The sequence below is a fragment of the Hypanus sabinus genome, chromosome 3 (assembly GCF_030144855.1).
Source record: "Hypanus sabinus isolate sHypSab1 chromosome 3, sHypSab1.hap1, whole genome shotgun sequence".
Classification (NCBI taxonomy): domain Eukaryota; kingdom Metazoa; phylum Chordata; class Chondrichthyes; order Myliobatiformes; family Dasyatidae; genus Hypanus; species Hypanus sabinus.
This window is the reverse complement of record NC_082708.1, coordinates 76,810,521-76,836,138: the sequence shown is the minus strand read 5'-3', so window position 1 is coordinate 76,836,138 and position 25,618 is coordinate 76,810,521. Positions and strand designations below refer to the sequence as shown.

Genomic DNA, 25,618 nt, shown 5'->3' with positions numbered 1-25,618 from the left:
AGGGGAGATTCAAGCGAGAGGACATGATTTGAGAGTTAGGGGGCAGAAGTTTAAGGGAAACACGAGGGGGTATTTCTTTACTCAGAGAGTGATAGCTGTGTGGAATGAGCTTCCTGTAGAAGTAGTAGAGGCCAGTTCAGTTGTGTCACTTAAGGTAAAATTGGATAGGTATATGGACAGGAAAGGAGTGGAGGGTTATGGGCTGAGTGCAGGTAGGTGGGACTAGGTGAGATTAAGAGTTCGGCATGGACTAGGAGGGCTGAGATGGCCTGTTTCCGTGCTGTGATTGTTATATGGTTATATTATAGACGAGTTCGGCAGCCCTGTAGTTAAACTGCTAGGCATGTAGTTCATGGACCTTCCCTGAGAATCATACAGCAATTCAAATCTCACCATAGAAGCTGAAACATTTAAATATGGTTATATGATTCCAGTTTTGAGGTGGCTGCCAAAGCCAGTTATGATATTAGATAATTTCAAAGTCTCAGCGTAAAAATAAATTGATTATTTAATATATTTTCAAGACAAAAGAACTGCTTTTCTGTGATAAGAACAACTAAACATGTCATTTGAAGTAAGTCCAAGCTAATGTTTAGTGAATGCTAATTCTTTGGATCATTAAAAAACTATTAAAATGGAAAAAAAAACAGAAATCACTGGAAATACTCAGCAGATCTGGCAGTGTGAAGAGAGAGAGAAAGAGATGAATACTTGAACCATTAACTTTGTTTCTCTCTCCACTGCTGCCGACTGTCCATTTTCAGAATTTTATGGTTTTATTTCAGATTTCTGGCATCTGCAGTAATTTATTTTCAGATTGTTATAATTCATCAAAGTAATTTGGAATTTATTCTTCATTTAAACTACCAGGTGTTGCATTTTGGGAAGACAAAACAAGGTAGGACTTCCTCAGTCAATAGTAGGACCTGGAGGTGTTGTAGAACAGAGGATCTAGGAGGCCAAGTACATGGTTGCGTGAAAGTGGCTTTGCAGATAGACAGGGTTCTGAAGAAGGTTTTTGGCATGCTGGCCTTCATCAGTCAGGGCACAGAGTATAATGGTTGAAGTGTTGGAGTTATACAGGATGTCGGTGAGGCCACATTTGAGATACTGTATTGGTCATCCTTATATAGAAAAGATGCCATTAAGTAGGAAAGAGTGCAGAGCAGATTTATGAGGATGCTGCCTGGATTTGAGGGTTTTTGGTCTGGGGCAGATCAGCCATGTTTATATCGAATAATAGAGGCTTGAGAGGCTGAGTAGCCCACTGCTGTCCCTATTCTCTTATGTTCTTGTTCTAACAGGGGAAGAGCACACAGTCAGAGAGAGCGAGTATGTAAATTGCACCCAGTCAACTCTGAAGTGACAACTGAATTTCAGATGCTGGAACTATGGGGCAGCAGCTCTACAGGCTGTGTCTCTGAGCACCCATCATCCACCCTCTGTACGGCTCCCTCCATTAAATTAGCACTGTGCGGTTTATTAACCAGGCTATTGTATGCAGCTGTGTGTAGTTGTTTTCTAGCTGTCCGCTTTGAAGACAAAATTAAAGTGAAGGCATGGAACGGAAGATTTTGATATTGGGAGAAGCTTGAAGCTGCAGAATTTAACTCAGTGGTCCTTTAAATTTAAAAGTTAAAAAATTGCAATTTTAGGATTAAAGATTTTACAGACAGACAATATGCAACAATTTCCAAAATATAGCTGCAAAAATATGAAAAAAATCATAAATGGAATCTATATATACTAACAGTAAAAATTTGTAAGCATAGGTCACAGTTGGTAGCATCAAAATCTAATAAAATAACTGCCATTCTTCTAAACTACAAGAGCGACCATAAGTAATTTAATAATGCGCTTGGAAATATTTTACCACTGTCGATAATTCTTTGTTCTGAGATGATTGACGTCTGGGTTGGCAAATGACATTGTCGTTGGCCGCGCACGCGCAGTTTTTAACTGGGAAGAGAAACTTGCCCCGGTTACCATGCAGGAGACGAAGGGTTCGGAGTCGTATAAAACGGTGTGCATTTTAATTGTTTTCGTCACATGGGCATTTTGCTCTGCTCTCACGATGTAGCTTTTAAAGGGGGAGGGTTAGGGTGAGTACTATATGCTGGTCGCTGAGGGTTGGTCTTTGTGCTCGTCACAAACCGGAGAAAATCCGCAGGTGCTGGAAAGCTAAGCAATACCGGCATTTTGTGTGTGTTTCTTTGTAGTTGTGTTCGCCGCAACAAGAGCCACACAAACTGATGGCTCCCAAACGATGGAACATTTGAATTCCGTCACTGATCTTGCGACTTTGGTATCCGAAACCCTCATTCAAGTAGATTCACATTACAGTCCTGTCGATTGGGCGATGCAGACCAGGCTAGAGACCACTACTTTCTAGTGGATATAGTGGTTCAGGTAACGGATATCATTTTAATTGACGTTGTAGTCGATAAAATGATTCAGGTTACAGGTTGAATAAAACTGATCTGTGCTGGTGACCTGTTATCATGGATTCTATAACAGGTTTCTAATCAATTCTAATGCCTTTTCCCGTTATCTCTCTAAACCACAGTATGGTAATGCCATGAGAAGAAGCTGTATTAGTTCTGTGTAAAAGCATTCCAGCTTATCCTCTTTCTCTGTCAATGGCCCTGCCAATTCATTTCTTGTCTAGCATCTCTTAGGGACAGTGCAATTGAATCTGCACGTCGGACCTTAAATATTTGCCCTGAATGTTTCTTTTAGCTTTTTTTTCCTCTGTCAGGGTCAACTTATGTTTTCTTGACACCTCTTTTGATGAAAACATTATTAATATTAAACTACTTAGTATAGATACCTCATTGGCATATATCGAACCAGAAGGTTGGATTCAACCATTTGATGCATGATAATAAATTATTTCAACCTGTAATGGCTGCTAGATGGAAAATATTAAAAACAGGTGATCAATTCTTCAGAGAGGCAATTAATCCAAAACTGCTGAATAGTGGTGCAGCTATAAGAAACCTGAAAAGGGCCACCTAATAATGAGGTCCTTCAGTGTTACTAAGTAGAAAAATTTGAGGTCGGAAATTTACGTTGGGGGAGAAAAACAATGTTTTACGAAAGACCATTGCAATACTATTTTTAATGCAAAAGCAGTAATCTGAATCATTTTAGGACTAAGTTGTGAACAAATTACACATTAGTTTTCTTGCTTTGTTCTCAGATATTATTGTGTTATTGGAAGTAACAATTTTCTGTTTTGATCTTTCAGGTTAAATTGAAAATACCATTTGGGGAGAAAAATCTAGATGCAATCTACACAATTCCAAATGCCCCTCTCAGACATGGAGTGATCCTTACTCATGGTGCAGGTGGAGACATGAACTTTCATCAACTGGTGTCCATGACAGAATTTCTTGCATCGAATGGGATACTCTGCCTTAGGTTCACCTGCAAAGGGCTCAACTTAGACTATAGAATTAGAGCTTACAGAGCAGTCTTGGTGAGATTAATAATGTATGTTACTGTTTCAGATCATATTCTTGACACCTTTAGGTTTCAGCGCTTTTCCCTTCTCATTAATTTACTACTTGCTATTTAGTCTCTGTATTTGGTCCATACCACTTTAAACTTTTTCTATCCTTATGCCTTTTAACATTGGCTTCCTCTGGCAGTATGTTCCAGATGCTTACTACTCTCTGTGTAGAAAAGTTTCCCCTCAAGTCTCTTAAATCTTTCTCCTCTCACCTTAAATCCATGTCCTCTAGTTCTAGACTCCACTTCCTTGGAAAAAAGACTGTGCATAACCACCATATCTATAGGCCTTGAGATTTCATGTACCTCTATAAGGTCACCATATCTATAGGCCTTGAGATTTCATGTACCTCTATAAGGTCACTGCTCAGCTTCCTATGCTCCAGGGACAAAAGTTCCAGCCTGTCCAGCCTCCTATTATTAGTTAAGTTTTCCAGTCCCCGAGTAAGCAACCAGAATCTTTTAACCCAAGAAGAAATGTTGAATGCTAGAGGGCATAGCTTTGATGTGAGATGGCAAATTTTTAAGGGATATGTGGGACAATGCTTTTACACAGGGAATGGTAGGTGCCTAGAATATGCTTCCAGTGATGATAATGGAAGCAGATATAATAGTGGCATGGAAGAAGTTTTTAGGTAGGCATGTGAATATGAAGAGTATGAAGGTATATTAGTTTTATCCAGGCAGAGGAATTGGTTTTAATTATGCTTAGCAAAAGTATTATGGGCTGAAGGATCTATTCCTGTGCAGTACTGTTCTATAACCATAACAACCATGTATATATGTTCTGCTCCCCTTCTCTAGAACTGCACACTGTGCTCCAAGTAGTATACAGTCGTAGAATGATATTCCAGCTCTTGAACTCAATGCCATGATGGAAGCCAAGATGCCATGGGCTTTCTTCAGTACTTTGTCTACTTGTAACACAACTTCCAGGGAACTATCTACGTTTACTCATAGATCTCTGTTTTTTGGATCCCATGTGATCAAATCTTTCAGACTAGCCTTCGATGTAGGAACTAGTCAAAAGCCTTGTTCGTGTGGACAACATCTACTGTCCTGTACCTCTTCAAATAATGCAATAAATTTTGTGAGGCACTATTTACCACATACAAAGCTATGGTAACTCTCCCTTTTTCATTCCCAAATGGAGGTAGATCCTGTCCTCAGAATCCCCTTCAGTAAATTGTATAATTTTTAAACAGTTTGTGAGGCTCCATTTTGGTCACCCTGTTTTAGGAGAGGAGTGGTTAAACTGAAAACTCTGCGGTAGGTAGTTATGGGGATGTTGCAAGGAAGGACATGATGGTCTGAATTGTAGGGAGAGGTTAGCCAGGCTACATCTTTATTCCTTGGAATGTAGGAGAGTGATGGGTTAACTTGTAAAAATGTTTAAAATTATGAAAAGCTTATATAAGCTGGATGGTAACAGTCAGGTGAGTCCAAAACTAGAGGGCATAGATTTAGAATGAGGTGAAAGATTTAAAAGGGAACCAAGGAGCAATTTTTTTTCAGCAGAGTATTTTGAGTATCTGGAACAAGCTGCAAAAGCAAGTGGCAGAGGAATGTATAGTAGTATATTGTAAGAAGCACTGTCAAGTCAAGTCACTTTTATTGTCATTTCGACCATAACTGCTGGTACAGTGCATAGTAAAAATGAAACAACGTTTTTTCAGGACCATGGTGTTACATGACACAGTACAAAAACTAGACTGGACTATGTAAAAAACAATACAGAAAAAAACTATGCTAGACTACAGACCTACCCAGGACTGCATAAAGTGCACAAAACAGTGCAGGCATTACAATAAATAATAAACAAGACAATAGGGCAGTAAGGTGTCAGTCCAGGCTCTGGGTATTGAGGAGTCTGATGGCTTGGGGGAAGAAACTGTTACATAGTCTGGTCTTGAGAGCCCGACTGCTTCGGTGCCTTTTCCCAGACGGCAGGAGGGAGAAGAGATTGTATGAGGGGTGTATGGGGTCCTTCATAATGCTGTTTCCTTTGTGGATGCAGCGTGTAGTGTAAATGTCCGTGATGGCGGGAAGAGAGACCCCGATGATCTTCTCAGCTGACCTTACTATCCACTGCAGGGTCTTGCGATCCGAGATGGTGCAATTTCCGAACTGGGCAGTGATGCAGCTGCTCAGGATGCTCTCAATACAACCCCTGTAGAATGTGATGAGAATAGGGGGTGGGAGATGGACTTTCCTCAGCCTTCGCAGAAAGTAAACCTGGGCTTTCTTTGCAATGGAGCTGGTGTTGAGGGACCAGGTGAGATTCTTTGCCAGGTGAACACCAAGAAATTTGGTGCTCTTAACTATCTCTACCGAAGAGCCATCAATGTTCAGTGGAGAGTGGTCGCTCCGTGCCCTCCTGAAGTCAACAACCATCTCTTTTGTTCACATTCAGAGACCGGTTGTTGGCTGTGCACCAGTCCGTTAGCCGCTGTACCTCCTCTCTGTAAGCTGACTCGTCGTTCTTGCTGATGAGACCCACCACGGTCGTGTCATTTGCGAACTTGATGATGTGGTTCGAGCTGTGTGTTGCAGCACAGTCATGGGTCAGCAGAGTGAACAGCCGTGGACTGAGCACACAGCCCTGGGGGGGCCCTTGTGCTTAGTGTGATGGTGTTGGAGATGCTGCTCCTGATCCGGACTGACTGAGGTCTCCCAGTCAGGAAGTCTAGGATCCAGTTGCAGAGGGAAGTGTTCAGGCCCAGTAGGCTCAGCTTTCCAATCAGTTTCTGAGGGATGATTTTGTTGAATGTTGAACTGAGGTCTATGAAAAGCATTCGAACGTACATATCTTTTTTGTCCAGGTGGGTTAGGGCCAGGTGGAGGGTGGTGGCAATGGCGTCATCTGATGAGTGGTTGGGACGGTACACAAACTGCAGGGGGTCCAGTGAGGGGAGCAGCAGGGTCTTGATGTGCCTCATGTCGAGCCTCTCGAAACACTTCATGATGATGGATGTGAGTGCAACGGGACAGTAGTCATTGAGGCAGGACACTGAAGACTTCTTCAGCATGGGGACAATGGTGGCGGCCTTGAAGTACATTGGAATGGTGGTGCTGCTCAGGGAGATGTTAAAGATATCAGTGAGAACATCTGCTAGCTGGTCTTCACATCCTCTGAGCACTCTACTAGGAATGTTGTCTGGTCCAGCAGCCTTCTGTGGGTTGACCCTGCATAGGGTTCTTCTCACATCGGCCGCAGTGAGACACAGCACCTGGTCATTTGCAGGAGGGATGGACTTCCTCGCCGCCACGTCATTTTCCACCTCAAAACGGGCGTAGAAGTTATTCCACGCATCTGGGAGGGAGGCATCACCTGCACAGTCAGGTGATGTTGTCCTGTAATTGGTGATGTCCTGGGTATGTTTGTGCAGGAGTGAGACTTAGAGGGATATAGACCAATTTGCAGGACATTGTGGCTTACTGTGTGGGCATCTCGTCAGTGTGGACTCGGGTTAAAGAGCCTTTATCCATGCTGTATTGCTCTATGACTCTCTAACTTTCCCACCACCAATGTCAGGCTCACTTTCCCAGCCCTGTCCTTGAATAAAGATATAACATTAACAATCCTACTATTCCAGATCCTCATATGTGGTTAAATATGATGCAAATATATCTTCCAGGGACCCTGTGATTTCTAGCTTCCCACAATGTTCTAGGAAACTCTTGATCAGGTCCAGGGATTTATCCACCTAAACCTACCTTAAGACCTCTAGTATCTCCTCTGTTGTAATGTTCCAGTACAAACTGTTTACTTCTCTTAATCCCTTAGCTTACATGACTTCGGCATGGTCAAAGCAGACGAGAAATATTTACTTAACACCTTATTTGGTAATGAATAAGATAGACTAGTCAGAATTGTAGATAAAGTATTTCATAAATTAATTGGTTAGAGTAATATAAAGCAGAGTAAAATTCCATAAATAGGCCAGTAAAATGGTTTGATGAGTATTCAAAAAAATATAATGCAGTTTTTATTTGATTTATTGTCATCTCCATGTACCTTGCCTAACTTAGACTGGAAATTTACATGAGGAATTTTACACTTCCAATAGCAACTTAGATCCTTGGCAATAATATATTGCAGGAAGGGGTCACTTGTGGAGTAGACGTGTGTCCGGGAAGCTGTGCCTACCTCACCCAAATAGCAGCTAATTCTATTTCTTAAGTGACTGAAGTGAACTGTAATGGGCTGAACAAAATGACGAAGCCAGGTAAAGGGAGGGAACAAGAAAAGGGTGCAGGAGAAGAAGATTCTGGCGTGGGCTCTGCGAAGCTCGCGGGCCCAGGAGAAGCTAAAGCCAATGCTGCTCGGGCCCTGGTCCCAGCTACCATTGAAGAAGTCCTTGAGGCGGTAAACAAACTGTACAGTTTGGTAGACGGGAGACATGCAGAGTACAATAAGTCAATTGTGAACTTAACAGTGGCTCTAACCGAGGTCAGTAAGCATGTTTCTTTAATGGAGGATGCTGCCGAATCATATGAGAGAAGAATCAAAGAGTTGGAGAGGTGGCTTGGAAGTCTAATATCCCAAAACACGCAGCTACAGGCTAAGGTGGATTACCTTGAAGCCCAGTCTCGCCGTCAAAACATTCGCATTATCGGGGTTCAGGAGAAAGCCGAAAATAATAAGCTGACGGATTTTGTAGCTACGTTGCTTCTGAAGTTGCTGGGGGAAGAACATTTCCATCAGCTGATTAAAGTGGACCATGCCCACAGGCGCCTAGCACCTGCTAAAAATGGTAGGCCAAGAGCTATTATTGCGAGGCTACACCATTTCAGGTTAAAGAGCTGGTGCTACAGTTGCAGGGAGAGAGCTCCACTGCTATATGACAGGCGTCCGGTGTTCACTTACCTGGATTTAACCTCGGCAACCATGAGGAAACGTCAAGATTTTCAGCACGTTGAGGAGAAATGTAAAGCAAGGAAAATTAGGTGTGGATTCCAGTATCCGGCGATGTTCGTGGTTACAGTTAACAATAGCACCAGTACATTCAGCACTGCAGCCATAACGGAGGAGTTCCTGAGCCGAGAAGTTAAAGATTGGCATTTGGACACCGTATAAACCTAAAAACGGATTAACCCTGGATTACTGGATTCGTCGTTGATCGATAGCAGCTTCATCTGGAGATTTATGTTCAGCGCATGAGGAACTGAAAAATAAGCTCACAATAAGATGTGGGTGAGGACTGATTGTTATTGTTTATTTTTATATTTCATGGTGTATTTGTGAAGAGGTGTTTCTCCTGTGTTTAGTGAGTAATGGGTAGGTATCTTGCTATTCCGGGCCATGTGTTGGCCCGTGAATATAGCTTTAACTCTAGGTTAAGGGTATGGAATTACTATTCCTGGTGTGTTTTTTATTTTTGGGAGGGTTTTTTGTGTTTCTCAAGGGGTTGTTACAGCACATCTATTTGTTTGAGTTACAGTTTGCGTTAGGCCGCGACCATACTGCATATTTTTTTTGTTAAGCAGCAGATATGACATCTAATTTGCATATTCACAGCACTGGTGAGGCTAAGCTTGTCAGCTGGAATGTACGGGGGGATGAATAGTGGGAAGAGAGGGAAAGTGTATACACATCTTCGTACACTCAAAGCTGATGCTTGTTTTCTCCAAGAAACGCACATTAAGAAAACAGCGGCGAAAGTGCTTTGTCCCTCCTGGGCATCTCAGGTCTACCAGTTGAACTTTAGTACTAAAACTAGAGTTGTTGCAATCCTAATAAGAAAAACCATACTTTGTTCACACACAAACTATCGCGGACCAGAGGGGTAGATATGTAATAGTAAGTGGAATATTAAATTCTATACCATTGACTCTAGTAAATGTGCACAGGCCCAACTTTGATGATCCATTTTTTAATTTAGAATCTCTTTAAGGCCATGCCTAATCTATCTGACTCTAACATAATTGTAGGTGGAAACTTTAATGGCATCTTAAACTACCTCCTAGATAGACAACGTCCCCAAGTTAGTTCATTTAAAAATAGTGTAACACTTAATAATCTCATGCAATCGTATAACATAGTGGATATTTGGAGGCTTCTTAATCCCACAAAGGAGGATGTTTCATATTTCTCCACAGTACGTAAATCCTACTCTAGGATTGATTATTTTCTGTTAGATTCGAAATTGGTCTCATCAGTAGTTGGTTGCACTTACCATAATATACTTATATTAGATCGTACTCCTGTCTCCCTTATAGTGAACCATAAATACTGAACCATAAAGGTGAATATAGTTGGTGGTTAATTAATGCTTTGCTAAAGGATAAGGATTTTTGCTCTTATCATTTAGATAAGATAGATCTATACTTAAGCACCAATGATGTGGGCGATGTTGATGATTCCACTCTTTGGGAGGCCATGAAGGCGGTTATTAGAGGTTGCATAATAGCATATGAGACAGCAGAAAAAAGAAGATTCAAGAAAATGTTAACTGAAATAGATGATCAGTTGGCAAATCTGGAAGCCTCTTATAAAATAAACCAGGAAGCAGAATTACTTAATGAGATTACTGCCTTATGGTATGATATAATTGTATAATGTCCAAGAGTGTTGCAAAACTACTGACACAATTCATTCAGAGGTATTCTGAGCTTGGTGAAAAGCCCCATAAGTTATTAGCCCGTCAGTTAAGACAGATGCAGGCCTCCAGGGCCATACATCGTATAAAGGCAAAAGATGGCTTTTTATTGACAGACCCAGAAAAAATTAATAAGTGTTCTGCGGAGCTCTATGTTAGTGTTTACCAATCACGAGGAGGTCCAGATGTTGAAGTTATGGAAGCTTTTTTGATAATCTGAATCTGCCCGCGCTGTCAACAGATTCAGTAAATACACTTGATGCTGATATAAGCCTAGATGAGATCAAGAATGTCATCTCTTAACTCCCTAATAATAAGACAGTGGATCTGGGTGGTTTTAGCATGGAATTTTTCAAAGTTTTTGGTCCAAAATTGTCACCTCAGCTCTTATGTACATTGAATCAGTCCAGGACAGCTTCCAGATTGCCACCTACATAATGTAAAGCCAATGTTTCTCTGAGTCCAAAACTAGGCCGTGATCCCGAAGTGGTTTCATCAAATCGCCCCATTTCACTGCTGCCCATTGAAACCAAAATTCTTGGGAAAGTCCTGGCCAATAGGTTAAAAGAATGCATTTGTTCTATTATTCATCCAGGTCAAACTGGCTTTATGCCAGGTAGACATATGCATTTTAATTTGCGTTGTCTTTTCAATATTTTATATACAAAACATGCAGAAAAGGCTGTAGTCATTTCATTAGATGTGCAACATGCATTTGACGAAGTGGAATGGCCATAAATGATGTTTGCACTTAAGGAATTTGGATTTGGACCATCTTTCATCAAATGGATTGAGATAATTTTTTCACACCCATCTGCCTCTATTATCACTAATCAGAATATTTCCTCCCCTTTTGCTATTCATTGTGAAGGCTGCCCCCTTTCTCTGTTTTTGTTTGCAGCTATCATTGAGCCACTGGCTGTTAGCATCAGACAGGACCCTTTGATATCTCCCATTGATATGCATGGACATAAACATCAGCTTTCGTTATACGCTGATGATGTCCTCTTATACATCTCCAGCCCAGGTACATCAATATCTGCCCTTCTGACTCTTAATTAATAATTTTGGTAGTTTCTTAGGTTTCTGTATTAATTGGGATAAGAGTGAACTAATGCCAGTCACTGTAGTGGTTAATACAGCATATGTACAGTCCATTCCCCTTAAAATAACTTGTGATAATTTTTCCTGTCTTGGTATGTCTATTACAAAAAACCCAGATGACCTTTTGCAAGTGAATTGGCGTAGAAGCCATATTGACTTTTGGAAAACCCTTCTAATTTCTTTGGTGTGGAGGGGTAACGCAATCAAGATGATTGTACTGCCACAATTTCTTCATCTTTTCCAGTCAATTCCATGTTTTATTCCTCTGTTATATTTTAAGCAATTGGATTCAATTATTATACCCTTCATTTGGAATTATAAAGCCATAAGAATTACTGAAAAACACTTGTCAAAGCCCAAGGAAACAGGTGGTTTTGCCCTACCAGATGTTAAAATGTGTTACTGGGCTGCCCACCTATCCATTCTTGCATAGTGGGAAAAAAGCCCACCCTCTACCTCAGACTCATGCCCAGCATGGTTACTCATAGAGAAAGTGCTTCGTAAGAAGACTTCCTTATCTGCTCTCCTTAATAGCCCCACTGCAGTTAATAAGTCACATTTTAGTAACAGCTTTGTGGTTGGCAGCACTATAAGAATTTGGAAGTAGATTCAACTACACATTAAGGCCCCAAAAACTTATATTGACACTCCGATTTGTGACAATCATTCCTTTTTGCCTGGCCTGAATGATTCTGTTTGTTCGTCCTGGAAACAGAGTAGCATCTGTAGTGTAGGTGACCTATACGTTAATGGAAACTTTGCCTCATTTGTGCAGTTACAAGCAGTTTACAATATCCCTGCATCTAGTTTTAGATATTTACAAATTTGAGATTATGTTAGGAAATATATACCTAATTTCAAAGTTTTAGACAAACATGAGTCCCTGGAGGCAATAAATAAATTTGATTTGGTTACTTGTAGTGCTGTATCAGATCCTACATAATAGAGCTCGGGTGAATACTGCAGATCTTAAACAGGCATGGGTGGATGAATTGGGTATAGAACTGACAGAGGAGGTCTGGGATGAGTGTTTAAAGAGTATACATGATTGTTCAGTCAACATCAGACACAGACTTGCACAGTTTAAAACATTACATATACTCCATTATTCCAAAGAAAAGTTGCACAGCTTCTACCCTGATGTTTCACCAGTTTGTAATAGATGTAAATCTGAGAACAGTAACTTTTCACATTCATTCTGGTCATGTTTTAAGCTTTATGCATACTGGAAGTTTTTTTTCACAGTTTCTCTGAGGCTTATGGGAAGCGGTGGGAACCAAGCCTGCTCATAGCCATCCTTGGAGCAACAAGCTCCCTATCTTCAGCCAATAAATATGAAAAAGTGGCTGTATTGTTTGGAATGATGATTGCTAAGAAGTTAATACTGCAAATGTAGAAAATGGATGTGCCTATGTATGATCAGTGGCTGAGAGAACTGGCAAATACTTTACATTTGGAGAGACTGAGACTATGTAATGAGGACAGAGGGGACATCTTTGAAAGGATATGGGGCCCTGTATTGGGCTTTCTTACGGGGTGAGGACTGAGGTTTTCTGGTGCGATGCACCTCCGCTGTGTATGTTTACTTTCGACTTTATATTTTTCTCCCTTTTGCTGCTCAATATTTAATTTGATTAAGGTCGTGGTTTTTGTGAATATGCTGTATTATTTTGTTTATTTGGAAAAAAAGAATAAAAATATTGAAACAAATATATTGCAGGAATATGTAAAGTCATCAAAGGAATATAAACTGCAAAGCTGGTTTCTTGGGGGTAAGTAAAAATTTTGCCTGTAATCCCAATACATATAATTTATTAGGATAAGTTGCTTTTTCAAAAAACTTAATCAGAATTGTGGATGCTTAAGAAATTTCTCTTATGTAGGTCGTTCCATGGGATGTAGAGCCGCTGCCCGTATTGTTAAAGAGTGTAATGACTCTCCAGATGAAGAGTTTGTGCAAGGTCTCTTTTGTTTGTCTTTTCCACTACACCCTCCAAAGCAGCTGAATAAACTTCGAACAGAGGACCTGCTTCTTGTGCGCCACCCAGTCCTTCTCATTTCTGGATCAGCAGATGAAATGTGTGAGAAAGTGAGTCAAAGTGAAATAATGATTTAATAGATATGCTGAGGGATAGCCTTGGGACAGCTTTGCATTAATTTGCATTGTTCGAAAAATGTTTTAAAAATATACTATCACCCTACAAGTTAATAGACTTAAGTTGATAGTTTTGATGAATAGTAAAGTTTGATGTAGTCCTCTTTTCCATCTACACAATCCATTGATGCAGTAACATTGGATTGCAATATGTAATAATGAGAATTTACACAGGTGAATTCATTTTGTCTGCTATCTCTGTCATTCTCACTGATATGCAGTGCTTCATTATGAGATGCTGCAAATTTCATTTTTAACCATAATCAGAACACAGGAGCTTTTAATTGAATTGACTTTATTTCTTACATCCTTCGCATACATGAGGAGTAAAAATCTTTACATTAAGTCTCCATCTAAATGTGCAATGATAGTAATTTATAATTATAATAAATAGAACAGTCAGTGTAATATAGAATACACTCAAATCAGCATGATTTCATCAATCTGACGGCCTAGTGGAAGCTGTCCTGGAGCCTGTTCGTCCTGGCTTTTATGCTGCAGTACCGCTTCCTGGGTGGTAGCAGCTGGATTAGATTATGGTTGGGATGATTTGGGTCTCCAATGATCCGACTGGCCCTTTTTACACACCTATCCTCGTAAATGTCCTGAATCATGGGAAGTTCACAACTACAGATGCGCTGGGCTGTCTGCACCACCCTGTGCAGAATCGTGCGACTGAGAGAAGTACAGTTTCCATACCAGGCAGTGGTGCAGCCAGTCAGGATGCTCTCAATTGTGCCCCTGTAAAAAGTTCTTAGAATTTGGAGGCCAATACCAAACTTCCTCAACTGTCTGAGTTGAAAGAGGTGCTGCTGTGCCTTTTTCACCACATAGCTGGTGCATGCAGACCACATGAGGCCCTTGGTGATGTGGATGCTGAGGAACTTAAAGCTGTTTACCCCCTCAACCCCAAATCCATTGATGTCAATAGGGGTTAGCCCGTCTCCATTCCTCCTGTAATCCACAACCAGCTCCTTTATTTTTGCGACATTGAGAAAGAGCTTGTTTTCTTGATGCCACTGTGTCAGGGTGATGACTTCTTCCCTGTAGGCCACCTTGTTATTGTTTGAGATAAAGGCCAATCAATGTAGTGTTGTCAGCAAATTTAATTAGCAGGTTGGAGCTGTGGGTGGTGACACAATCATGGGTGTACAGGGAGTAAAGGAGGGGACTCAGTACGCAGTCCTGAGGGGCTCCTGTATTGAGAATCAGAGGGTTGGAGGTGTGAGAGTCCAGTCTTACAACCTGCTGGTGAACTGACAGGAAGTCCAGGATCCAGCTGCACAAGGCAGGGTCAAGGCCGAGGTCTCTGAGCTTCTTGTCGAGCCTGGATGGAACTAAGGTGTTGAAAGCTGAACTGTCATCCAAGAACAGCATTGTCACATCAGCATCCTTCTTCTCTAGATATGCAAGGTCAGTATTTAGAGCAGTGGCTATTGCGTCATCTGTTGATTGTCTGTGTCAGTAAGCGAGTTGTAGAGGGTCCAGTTTGGGTGATGGCAAGCTGCAGAAATAATCCTTGACCAGCCTCTCAAAGCATTTGCGGTGAGTGCGACTGGACAGCAGTCGTTCAGGCATGATACCTTGGGCCTTTTTGGTACGGGGACAATGGTGGAGAATTTGAAGCAGGGGGGCACTCTACACTGGATTAAAAATGTCTGTAAACACACCTGCCAGTTGTGCTGCGCACATCCTTAATACTCGCCCTGGGATGCCGTCCTGTCCCGCAGCCTTGTTGGAAATGTCTGTGTACCTCGGCCTCAGAGATGACCAGATTGCAGGTTGTAGCAGTGGCTTTCCTCGGAGGCTCTGAGTTAATGACATTGAATCTAGCATAAAACCGAGAGAGGCCGCAATGTTAGCAGCACCACAACGTTTCGCTTTGAAGTCTGCGATGGTATGCAGCCCTTGCCACAAGTCATGTGTGTTATTCGTTGTGAATCTTGACTCAATTTTAATAGCTTTATGCAGATCATAGCTGCATTTCCTGAGCTCTAGTTGATCTCCAGCGATATAAGCTCAACGTTGCGCTGTAACTGCTGTTCGCACAGAACTATTGATCCAGGATTTCTGGTTCAGGAAGACCCTGACTGACTTTTGGGGGACAACATTGTTCGTGTACTTCCAGATGAAGCATGTGACTCCATTAGTGAAGTTGGAGACATCCTCATCATGGAAGACATTCCAGTTGACATCATCGAAGCAGTACTGCAGCATGGAGGCCGATTGGTTGGACCAACAGTGGATGGTTTTAACTATGGCCACCTCTTGCTTCAGCTTCTGCTTGTGTGTGGCAGGAACAGGATTGAAGTGTAATCTGATTTTCCAAAAGCTGGGTGAAGGAGAGCTTTCTAAGTGTTGTGGAAGGGAATATAGCAGTGGTCAAGTGTGTTATCTCCACAGGTGCTCTCCTAGATGTACTGACACAACTTTGAAGAGACTTTCGTTAGCGATGGTCATTTAAAGTCACCAGCGACGGTGAAGGCAGCCTCTGGGTGTGATGGTCTTGTACAGTTACTTGAGAGCCAGGAACGTTGCTGCGAAGGCTGAGGAGAGTCCATCACCCACCCACCCCCCCCCCCCCCCCATCCTCATCACATTATACAGGGGTTGTATTGAGAGCATCCTGAGCAGCTGCATCACTGCCTGGTTCAGAAATTGCACCATCTCGGATCGCAAGACTCTGCAGCGGATAGTGAGGTCAGCTGAGAAGATCATCGGGGTCTCTCTTCCCGCCATCACGGACATTTACACTACACGCTGCATCCACAAAGGAAACAGCATTATGAAGGACCCCATACACCCCTCATACAATCTCTTCTCCCTCCTGCCGTCTGGGAAAAGGCACCGAAGCAGTCGGGCTCTCAAGACCAGACTATGTAACAATTTCTTCCCCCAAGCTATCAGACTCCTCAATAGCCGAAGCCTGGACTGATACCTTGCCCTATTGTCCTGTTTATTATTTATTGTAATGCCTGCACTGTTTTTGTGCACATTACGCAGTCCTGTGTAGGTCTGTAGTCTAGTGTAGCTTTCTCTTGTGTTTTTTTTTACATAGTTCAGTCTAGTTTTTGTACTGTGTCATGTAACACCATGGTCCTGAAAAACGTTGTCTCATTTTTACTATGCACTGTACCAGCAGTTATGATCGAAATGACAATAAAAGTGACTTGACTTGATAACTATTAGACTACCGAATAGTACAGCTCAGGAACAGGCCCTTTGGCCCACAATGTTGTGTCAAACTAATTAAATTAATGCCCAACTGAGCTAATCACTTTGGCCTGCACAATGTCTACATCCTTCCATTTCCTGCATATTTCTGTGCATATTTAAGAGTGTCTTGAACACTTCTATTGTGGTCGCCTCCTCAATCACTATCTCTGATAGTGTACTCACCACTCTGTTCAAAAAAAAACTTTTCCTGCACATCTCTTTTGAACTTGCCTCCTCTCACCTTAAGTGCATGCCCCTAGGTATTAGACATTTTAACCCCTGGCAAAAAGATACTCTATCTGTGCCTTTCTTAATCTAAAAAACTTCTATCAGACCTCCTTTCAGCCTCTGCTGCTCCAGAGAAAACAACCCAAGTTTGTTCACACTCCCACTATTGCCCACATATGCTCACTAATCCAGGCAACATCCTGGTAAACATATTTTGCACCCTCTCCAAACCCTCAACGTCCTTCCTATAATGGGGCGACCAAAACTGAATGACATTCACGTGGCCTAACTAGGGTTGCATAAAGCTGCAATGAAACTTCCCAATTCGTGAGCTTAGTTCCTTGACAAATAAATGCAAGCATACCTATCAACATGTGTAGCCACTTTTAGGGAGCTATGGACTTGGATGTCAAGATCCTCTGTTAAAGGTCCTGGCATTATCAGTGTACTCTTCCTTTACATTTGATCTCCCATTAGTGCAACACTTCATATTTGGCCAGGTTAAACTCCATCTGCCATTTCTTCGCCCAGATATGCAACTGATCAAAATTCTGCTGTACCCTTTGCTTTTCTTTTACACTATCAACAATGCCACCAATCTTCATGTCATCAGCAAACTTGCTAACACATCCAGCTATGTTTTCATCCAGATCATTAATGTATATCACAAACAGTAAAGGCCCATGTACACCAGAACACCACTGGTCACAGATCTCCAGCCAGAATAAGGCCTATTGACCTCTACCTTGGTCTTCTATTTGCTAAAATCCATGTAGACAACATCTATAGCTCTATCATCTTCAAACACCATCGTCATCTCAAAAAAACTCAATCAAGTTACTAAAACATGGCTTGCCCCACACAAAGCCATGCTGATTGCCCCTATTAAGGCTGTAGTTTTTCAAATGTGTGTAAATCTGATCCCTAAAAATTTTCTTTAGTAACTTCCCAACTACTGATGTGAGACACACTGGTGTATAATTTTAGGATTAGTCATATTTCATTTTTTGTTTAATAGAAGAACATTAGCTATTCTCCAGTCCTTCGAGACCTCTCCTGAAAATATTTAACTAAGCCATTAAAATAGTTTGGTGACTGTTTTGAAAAATACAATGATTTATTGTTATATCTATGTACATTGCGTAAGTTACACTGAGAGCTGTATTTAACCATCTTAAAACAATTTGAACATGCAGGATTTGCTGGAACGCATGTTGAAAAAGATTCCACTGGTTGCCAGAGTACATTGGGTAGAAGGAGCTAGCCATGGAATGGAAGTTAGAGGACGAGCAGCTGAAGACATCATGGCTGAGATAAACACTGAGGTCCTTTTATGGATTAGGAAAATCGTTGAAGAAAAAGCAAGTAGTTCTGAGTATATATAGGTGAAACTTAGATTATAATATGGTTATGGTTTTAATCAACTAATGAGAAACTCAATCCAAAATATTGGACAGGTTTTACTTTACCTTAATTTTAATTGTTACTGGAGGGAAATGGGGCTTCTAATGCATCAACACTGAAACTTAATTTTATTCTAGTTTATACCTCAGTGCTTATGTAAATAAATGAAAAATTCCAACTTTACCTGTCAAATATTCATTCACAGTGTTTGAACTCAACATGCCATTAAAGAATTAAAATGTCTGTGAGGTGAAACAAAATCCTACATTACTTTTTATTGTTAGAAACGAACCATAGAATACTACAGCCCAGTATAGGCCCTTCAGCCCTTCATGTTGTGCTGACCCATATAATCCTTAAAAAAAAAAGTACTAAACCAACACTACCCCATAACCTTCCATTTTTCTTTCATCCGTGTGCCTGTCCAGGAGGCTCTTAAATACCCCTAATGTTTTAGCCTCCACCACCATCCCTGCCAAGTCATTCCAGGCGCTCACAACCCTCTGTGTTAAGAAAAAAAAACTGACCCTTGATGTCTCCCCTAAACTTCCCTCTCTTAATTTTGTACATTTGCCCTCTGGTGTTTGCTATTGGTGCCCTGGGAACCAGGTACTGACTATCCACCCTATCTAAGCCTCTCATAATCTTGTAGACCTCTATCAAGTCCCCTCTCATTCTTCTACACTCCAAAGAGAAAAGTCCCAGCTCTGCTAACCTTGCTTCATATGACTTGTTCTCCAATCCAGGCAACATCCTGGTAAATCTCCTCTGCACCCTCTCCATAGCTTCCACATCCTTCCTATAATGAGGTGACCAGAATTGAACACAATACTGTAAGTGCGGTCTCACCAGAGATTTGTAGAGTTGCAACATGACCTCTCTACTCTTGAACTCAATCCCCCTGTTAATGAAGCCTAGCATCCCATAGGCCTTCTTAACTACCCTATCAACCTGTGCAGCGACCTTGAGGGATGTATGGATTTGAACCCCAAGGTCCCTTTGTTCATTCACACTCTTAAGTAACTGACCATTAATCCTGTACTCAGTCTTCTGGTTTGTCCTCCCAAAATGCATCACCTCACACTTGTCTGGATTGAACTCCATCTGCCATTTTTCTGCCCAACTGTGCAGCCTGTCTATATCCTCTTGTAACCTTCGACAAACTACAGCTCCATCCACAACTCCTCTGATCTTCGTGTCATCCTCAAACTTACTCACCCATCCTTCCACCTCTACATCCTGGTCATTTATAAAAATCACAAATAGCAGGGGTCCCAGGACAGATCCCTGCGGCACTCCACTAGTCACTGACCTCCAGCCAGAATACTTTCCTTCTACAACTACCCTCTGCTTTCATCCTTTAAGCCAATGTTTTATCCAAACAGCCAAGGTTCCACTTATCCCATGCCTCATGTCTTTCTGGATGAGTCTCTCATGAGGGACCTTGTCAAATGCTTTGCTAAAGTCCATCTAGACCACATCCACTGCCGTACCCTCATCAATTTCTTTTGTTACCTCTTCAAAAAAACTCAGTCAGGCTTGTGAGGCACTATCTTCCCCTCAGAAAGCCATGTTGACTATTCGTGAGTAGACTGTACTTCTCCAAATGCTCGTAGATCCTATCCTTAAGAATCTTTTTCAGTAGTTTGCATACCACCGACGTAAGACACACCAGTCTATAGTTCCCAGGTTTCTCCCTATCTTTTTTAAACAAGGGAACTACATTTGCCATTCTCCAGTCCACCAGCCCTTCCCCTGCAGCCAAAGAGGATTCAATGATCATAGCTAATGCTCCTGCGATCTCTTCTCTCAATTCCCATAACAACCTGGGGTGTATCATATCCGGCCCTGGGGTTTTATCAATCTTAATGTTTTTAAGAAGATCCAGCACTACTTCTTCCCTAATCTCCACATTGTCCAGCATACAGGCCCGCTCTACTTCGACCTCATCCTGATCAAGATAATTTTCACTTGTGAATACTGAAGCAAAGTATTCATTTAGGACCTCCCCAACCTCCTCTGCTTCCAGGCACATGTTGCCCTCTTTATCCTTTAGCAGTCCCACCTTAATTCTCATCATCCTTCTATTCTTCACATACGCATAGAACGCCTTGGGGTTCTCCTTAATCCTACATGCCAAGGCCTTCTCATGTCCCCTTTGAGCTCTCCTAAGTCCTTTCTTTAGCTCCTTCCTGGCTACCCTATATTTCTCATAAGCCCCTCTTACTTCCTGCTTATCATATCTAACATATGCTTCCTTTTTCCTCTTGACGAGTTGCCTCACATTTCGTCAGCCACGGTTCCCTTTTCCTACCATTTTTTTCCTTGCCTCAGTGGGACAAACCTATCCTGAACCCAGCTCAAGTGGTCCCTAAACTTCTCCCACATTACTTCTGTGCTTTCTCCTGTGAACATCTGTTTCCAATTTACTCTCGCTAGTTCCTGCATCATCCCTTCAAAGTTCGCCCTTCCGCAGTTAAGCACTTTACCACTTTGATTTCATCCCTTTCCATAGCTATGCTGAAGCTAAGGGAGTTGTGGTCACTCTCACCAAAATGCTCCCCCACCAAGAGGTCTGTCACCTGACCAGGTTCATTACCCAGAACTAGATCCAGCATAGCTTCTCCTCTTGTCGGCTGGTCCACATACTGTGTCAGGAATCTTTGTTGAACACTCCTGACAAATTCGGCCCCATCTATCCCCCTTGCACTCAGGAGGTGCCAGTCAATATGAGGGAAGTTGAAATCACCCATAACTACTACCCTGTATTTCCTGCACCATTCTAAAATCTGCCTGCTTATCTGCTCCTCAGTGTCCCGAGGGCTATTTGGGGGACTATAGACTACTCCCAGCACAGTGATTGATCCCTTCTTATTTCTGACTTCAACTCAGACTGACTCCATGGACACTCCTTCTGCAGCGTCCTCCCTTTCTATAGCCGTGATACTATCCCTGACCAGCAATGCCACTCCCCCTCCCCTTTTCTACCTCCCATCCTATTCCTTTTAAAACACCTGAACCCTGGGACCTGCATCATCCAATCTTGCCCTTCCTCCAACCAAGTTTCAGTAACGGCCACAACATTGTAGTTCCACGTACTAATCCAAGCTCTAAGTTCATCCTCCTTGTTCCTAATACTCCTAGCTTTGAAATAGACACATCTCCATCCCTTTAACTTACATTCTATCCCCTGCCTGTCCTTCCGCATCAATTCAGAACTCTTAGCATCATGTCCTTGTCCTTCTACCTTAATCCCTGCACTCACATTCAGATTCCTACCCACCCTGCCAATCTAGTTTAAACCCTTCCCAATAGCTTTATCAAACCTGCCTGCCAGGATATTGGTCCCCCTGGGATTCAAATGCAACCCATCCTTTTTGTACAGGTCACACCCACCCCAAAAGAGGTCCCAATGATCCAGAAATCTGAATCCCTGCCCCCTGCTCCAATCCCTCAGCCATGCATTTATCCTCCACCTCATTCTATTCTTATTCTCACTGTTGCGTGGTACAGGCAGTAATTCCGAGATTACTACCTTTGAGGTCCTGCTTTTCAACTTCCTTCCTAACTCCTTGTAGTCTTCTTTCAGGACCTCTTCACTTTTCCTACCTATGTCATTGGTACCAATATGTACCATGACCTCTGGCTGTTCTCCCTTCGACGGCAAGATACCTTGGGCATGATCAGAAACATCCTGGACCCTGGCACCTGGGAGTTAAACTACAATCCGAGTTTCTTTCCTGCGTCCACAGAATCGCCTGTCTGAACCTCAGACTATAGAGTCCCCTATCAATACTGCCTTCCTCTTCCTTTCCCTACCCTTCTGAGCCACAGAAGGGGCACGGCCACTGTCGCTTCCCCCAGGTAGGCTGTCCTCCCCCCAACAGTACTCAAATGGGAGTACTTATTGTCAAGGGGTACAGCCACAGGGGTACTCTCTAGTACCTGCCTCTTCTCCTTCCCTCTCCTGACTGTGACCCATTTCTCTGTTCCCCGTGGCCCCGGAGTGACCACCTGCCTGTAACTCCTCTCTATCACCTCCTCACTCTCCCTGACCAGACAAAGGTTATCGAGCTGCAGCTCCAGTTCCCTAATATGGTCCCTGAGGAGTTGCATCTCGATGCACCGGGTGCAGATGTGGCCGTCCGGGATGCCGGGAGACTCCAGGACTTACCACATCTGACACTGACCACAGAAAACTGGCCTCACACACATACCACCTCCTTTTGCAATTGTAAAGAGGGTTTCTTCTTTTTGTTAACTAGCAGGAATGCTAATTTACTGATAACGAGAATGGTATTCCTTTGTAAACCAAATGGGGATTAATGTTCTTTCTTCTGAGTCTGTAAGCTTTTGTTGACGGGCTTTTGGGCAGATCGGCGCGAGGGGGGTCAAGAGAGAGGACGCAATGCTCTAAGCTGGGCGAGGATCGGACCCCAAAGGGGGGTCCGAGGCCGGGAGATTCTCCGGGGGGGGGGGGGGGGGGATGAAGCTAGATGTGCTTGGTTGACCACTCGGAGGGTCCTGAGCTGTTTGGAGAGTCGAGGAGTTCGGAGGGGATCGAATGGTGGCCAGAAGACTTCAGAAATTCAGCTCCAACGATTGTGCACGAAGTGGTTTGGACTTTGATAAGTTTGGCGCCTTTTCTTTATTTTTTTTCTCTTCATATATACTGTATCGTTATTAATCACTTAGTTATAGTAACTATAAATTGTACTCATTTAATCGCATATGGTGTACTGTCTGTTTTTGGGCGAGGCGGGGACATCACACAGCATCCACACCAGCTGATTACCCAGTTTGGCGGGGCTGAAGGCTGCTCCCCCTAGACAAGAACGAGCTGAGCGAGCCTGAGGCGACCCAGGGGGTTACACAATCAACAACTGCCTCACCTCGTCCCGTTACCTTCGAAGCCTGTGGAGCCAAAGCACTCACACTCTGCTGCCTCTCACTTCGCTGCCCGCTGGATATGGCTAACACGAGGAAATTTGCAGATGCTGGAAATTCAAGCAACACACACAAAATGCTGGTGGAACACAGCAGGCCAGGCAACATCTATAAGGAGAAGCACTGTCGAAATTTCGGGCCGAGACCCTTTGTCAGGATTGACGAAGGGTCTCGGCCCGAAACGTTGACAGTGCTTCTCCTTATAGGTGCTGCCTGGCCTGCTGTGTTCCACCAGCACTTTGTGTGTGCTGCTGGATATGGCTGTCTTCTTTTTAAACTGTTTGTGCTCAACTGGCTGACATCACGCGCCTGCGCAGTCTGGCCTCTCTCTTCCCCCAAGAACTCAAAATGTCTTCCCACTGGAAATCTTTAGGTGCTCTCCTGCTGCCTTCTTTTTCCAAATCAAAACCTGGACATATGTCAGGTGGCATAAAATGAAAGACCTGGTAGGTTAACTTTGTTTGGCTCTTCACAGGTGCTGCCTGTCTTACTCAAGATCTTCAAAGCCCACAGTATTTGGCTTTCTCAATATCAGATCAGCTGCTACAGTTGAAAAAAAGGAGGAATATATAATTCATATTAATTAAAATTAGTTTTCAGTAGCTTCCAAATAAAAATTCTGATGTGATTATCTAAGTTGAATCTAGGAAGAACAAATGTCTTGTCCTCGGAAATATCAGATCTGGTATACTTGGAACCTCTTTTGATAGTGTTAGGAATTGTCAGGAGCTATGGGAGCTATGGAAATATGTGAATATAGCAGATATTAATTCAAACAGGAACCAGTCCAGTTCTTAATGTAAATAGCAAGCAATAAGCAGTTTGTAGGTAAAAGGATATCTTTGCAAACAAGCTGTACTGTCTTCTGAGCTCAGCACAGAGCAGAGGTTGGCTACTAAGTGATATGGTTTGCAAAGTGGTGACCATAAGATCAACCAGACTTTAGACAATGGGGTTATGTCAATTTGCCAGCATCAAACCAGGCAACTGTGGGCTAAGTTACTTGCACCATTGTAACCAAGTTCAAGGTGGTTTGCAGACTAGATTGATACTGTCACATAACACATCAAACATGGTCACAAGCATAGCTGAGCTATCAACAGTTGGGATATTTGTGCATTCATAAAGTCTGCCCTTGCAACACTAATCATGGGCATTTGGGTTCTCTTGTCAGAAGATTTTAGACCATCTGTGTGAATCAGTTTGTCTTAGCAAAAGTGTTTAAACTTTTGAAGGTGTAATTAATTACTGATGAATTCCTGCAAGACAATTAATCTCAGGGTGGTATATGGTGTCATATACATACTTTGATAATAAATTTATTTTGAACCTACATCAACAGCTTTGAAAGCACCTGAACTCTCAGTCACCATTATCGACTTAAGACCAATCTTCTGGAGAGTGAACCCCTTGAAAACAACTGGCCTGGATGGCATCCCTGTCTGTGTTTTTAGATTCTGCGCTGTTTAGCTGATAGGGTTATTTGCAGACATTTTTAAACCTCTTCCTGCTTCAATATGAGGTTCCCACCTGCTTTAGGAAGACCAGGACCTAAGAAAAACAAGGTAATGTGCCTTAATGACTATTGCCCAGTGATTCTGACATCCACCATTATGGAAGTGTTTTGAAAAGTACACCAGCCTCCCAGAAAACCACAACCCATTACAATTTGCCTTCCTCTGAAACAGGTCTACGGCAGACGCTGTCACCCTGGGAGGCTGGACAGTAACACTATCATTTATCAACTACAGCTCTGTCTTCAATACTATAACTCCAAGCAAATTCATTTCCAAACTCCTAAACCTGGGATGCCACTCCTCCTTTTGCAACTTGATACAGGACTTCCTGACCAGCAGACCACAATCAGTAAGGGCAGGCAGTAAAACCTGCCCTAAGGTTATGTTCAACACAGATGCTTCACGAGGCTGCGTCCTTTCCCTCCTATTCTAGTTGAAGATTGTTCAATTTTTAATGTAATTTCCAGTACATTCAGGACTACGTGGCAAGATACTGCTCTAACTCCATCTGCAATTTTGCAGATGTTACCACCATAGTGGGCGGTATCTCAATGAAGAGTCAGAGTACAGGAAGGAGATAGAAAGTTTAGTAAACACAATGTCCTGACAAAGGGTCTCGGCCCAAAACGTTGACAGTGCTTCTCCCTATAGATGCTGCCTGGCCTGCTGTGTTCCACCAGCATTTCGTGTGTGTTGTCATGACAACAACCTTTTTCTCAATGTCAGCAAAGAGATTGTTGACTGGGTTGGGGGGGGGGGGGGGGGGAGGGTGTGACAGTGCACACGTTTCTGTCTTCATCAAGTGCTGAGGTTGAGAGCTTCAAGTTCCTAACACTGAATGTGACCAAAAGCCTGTCTTAGACCAGCCATGGCCAAAAAAGCTCACCAGCACCTTCATTTCTTCAAGAGGTTAAAGAAACCTCACATCCTGT

The 25,618-nt window shown here is 42.6% G+C and overlaps 1 protein-coding gene across 4 annotated transcripts; it reads left to right on the top strand.

The window, feature by feature from the left end:
- The first annotated feature begins 1,966 nt into the window (after positions 1–1,966).
- Positions 1,967–18,400, top strand: tex30 (testis expressed 30). Of its 4 annotated transcripts, XM_059964720.1 has the most exons (6): positions 1,967–2,023; positions 2,220–2,409; positions 3,251–3,481; positions 12,940–12,991; positions 13,103–13,308; positions 18,015–18,400. In XM_059964720.1, exons 3-6 carry the CDS (start codon positions 3,359–3,361, stop codon positions 18,201–18,203), a joined length of 570 nt encoding a protein of 189 aa, XP_059820703.1. In that variant the 5' UTR covers positions 1,967–2,023; positions 2,220–2,409; positions 3,251–3,358; the 3' UTR covers positions 18,204–18,400. The 4 variants fall into 4 exon arrangements, with proteins under 4 accessions (XP_059820703.1, XP_059820702.1, XP_059820701.1 ...); XM_059964719.1 differs by lacking the exon at positions 2,220–2,409 and having other exon boundaries at positions 1,968–2,023; XM_059964718.1 differs by lacking the exons at positions 1,967–2,023; positions 2,220–2,409; positions 12,940–12,991; positions 13,103–13,308; positions 18,015–18,400 and adding an exon at positions 4,318–12,924 and having other exon boundaries at positions 3,346–3,495.
- The last annotated feature ends 7,218 nt before the right edge of the window (positions 18,401–25,618 follow it).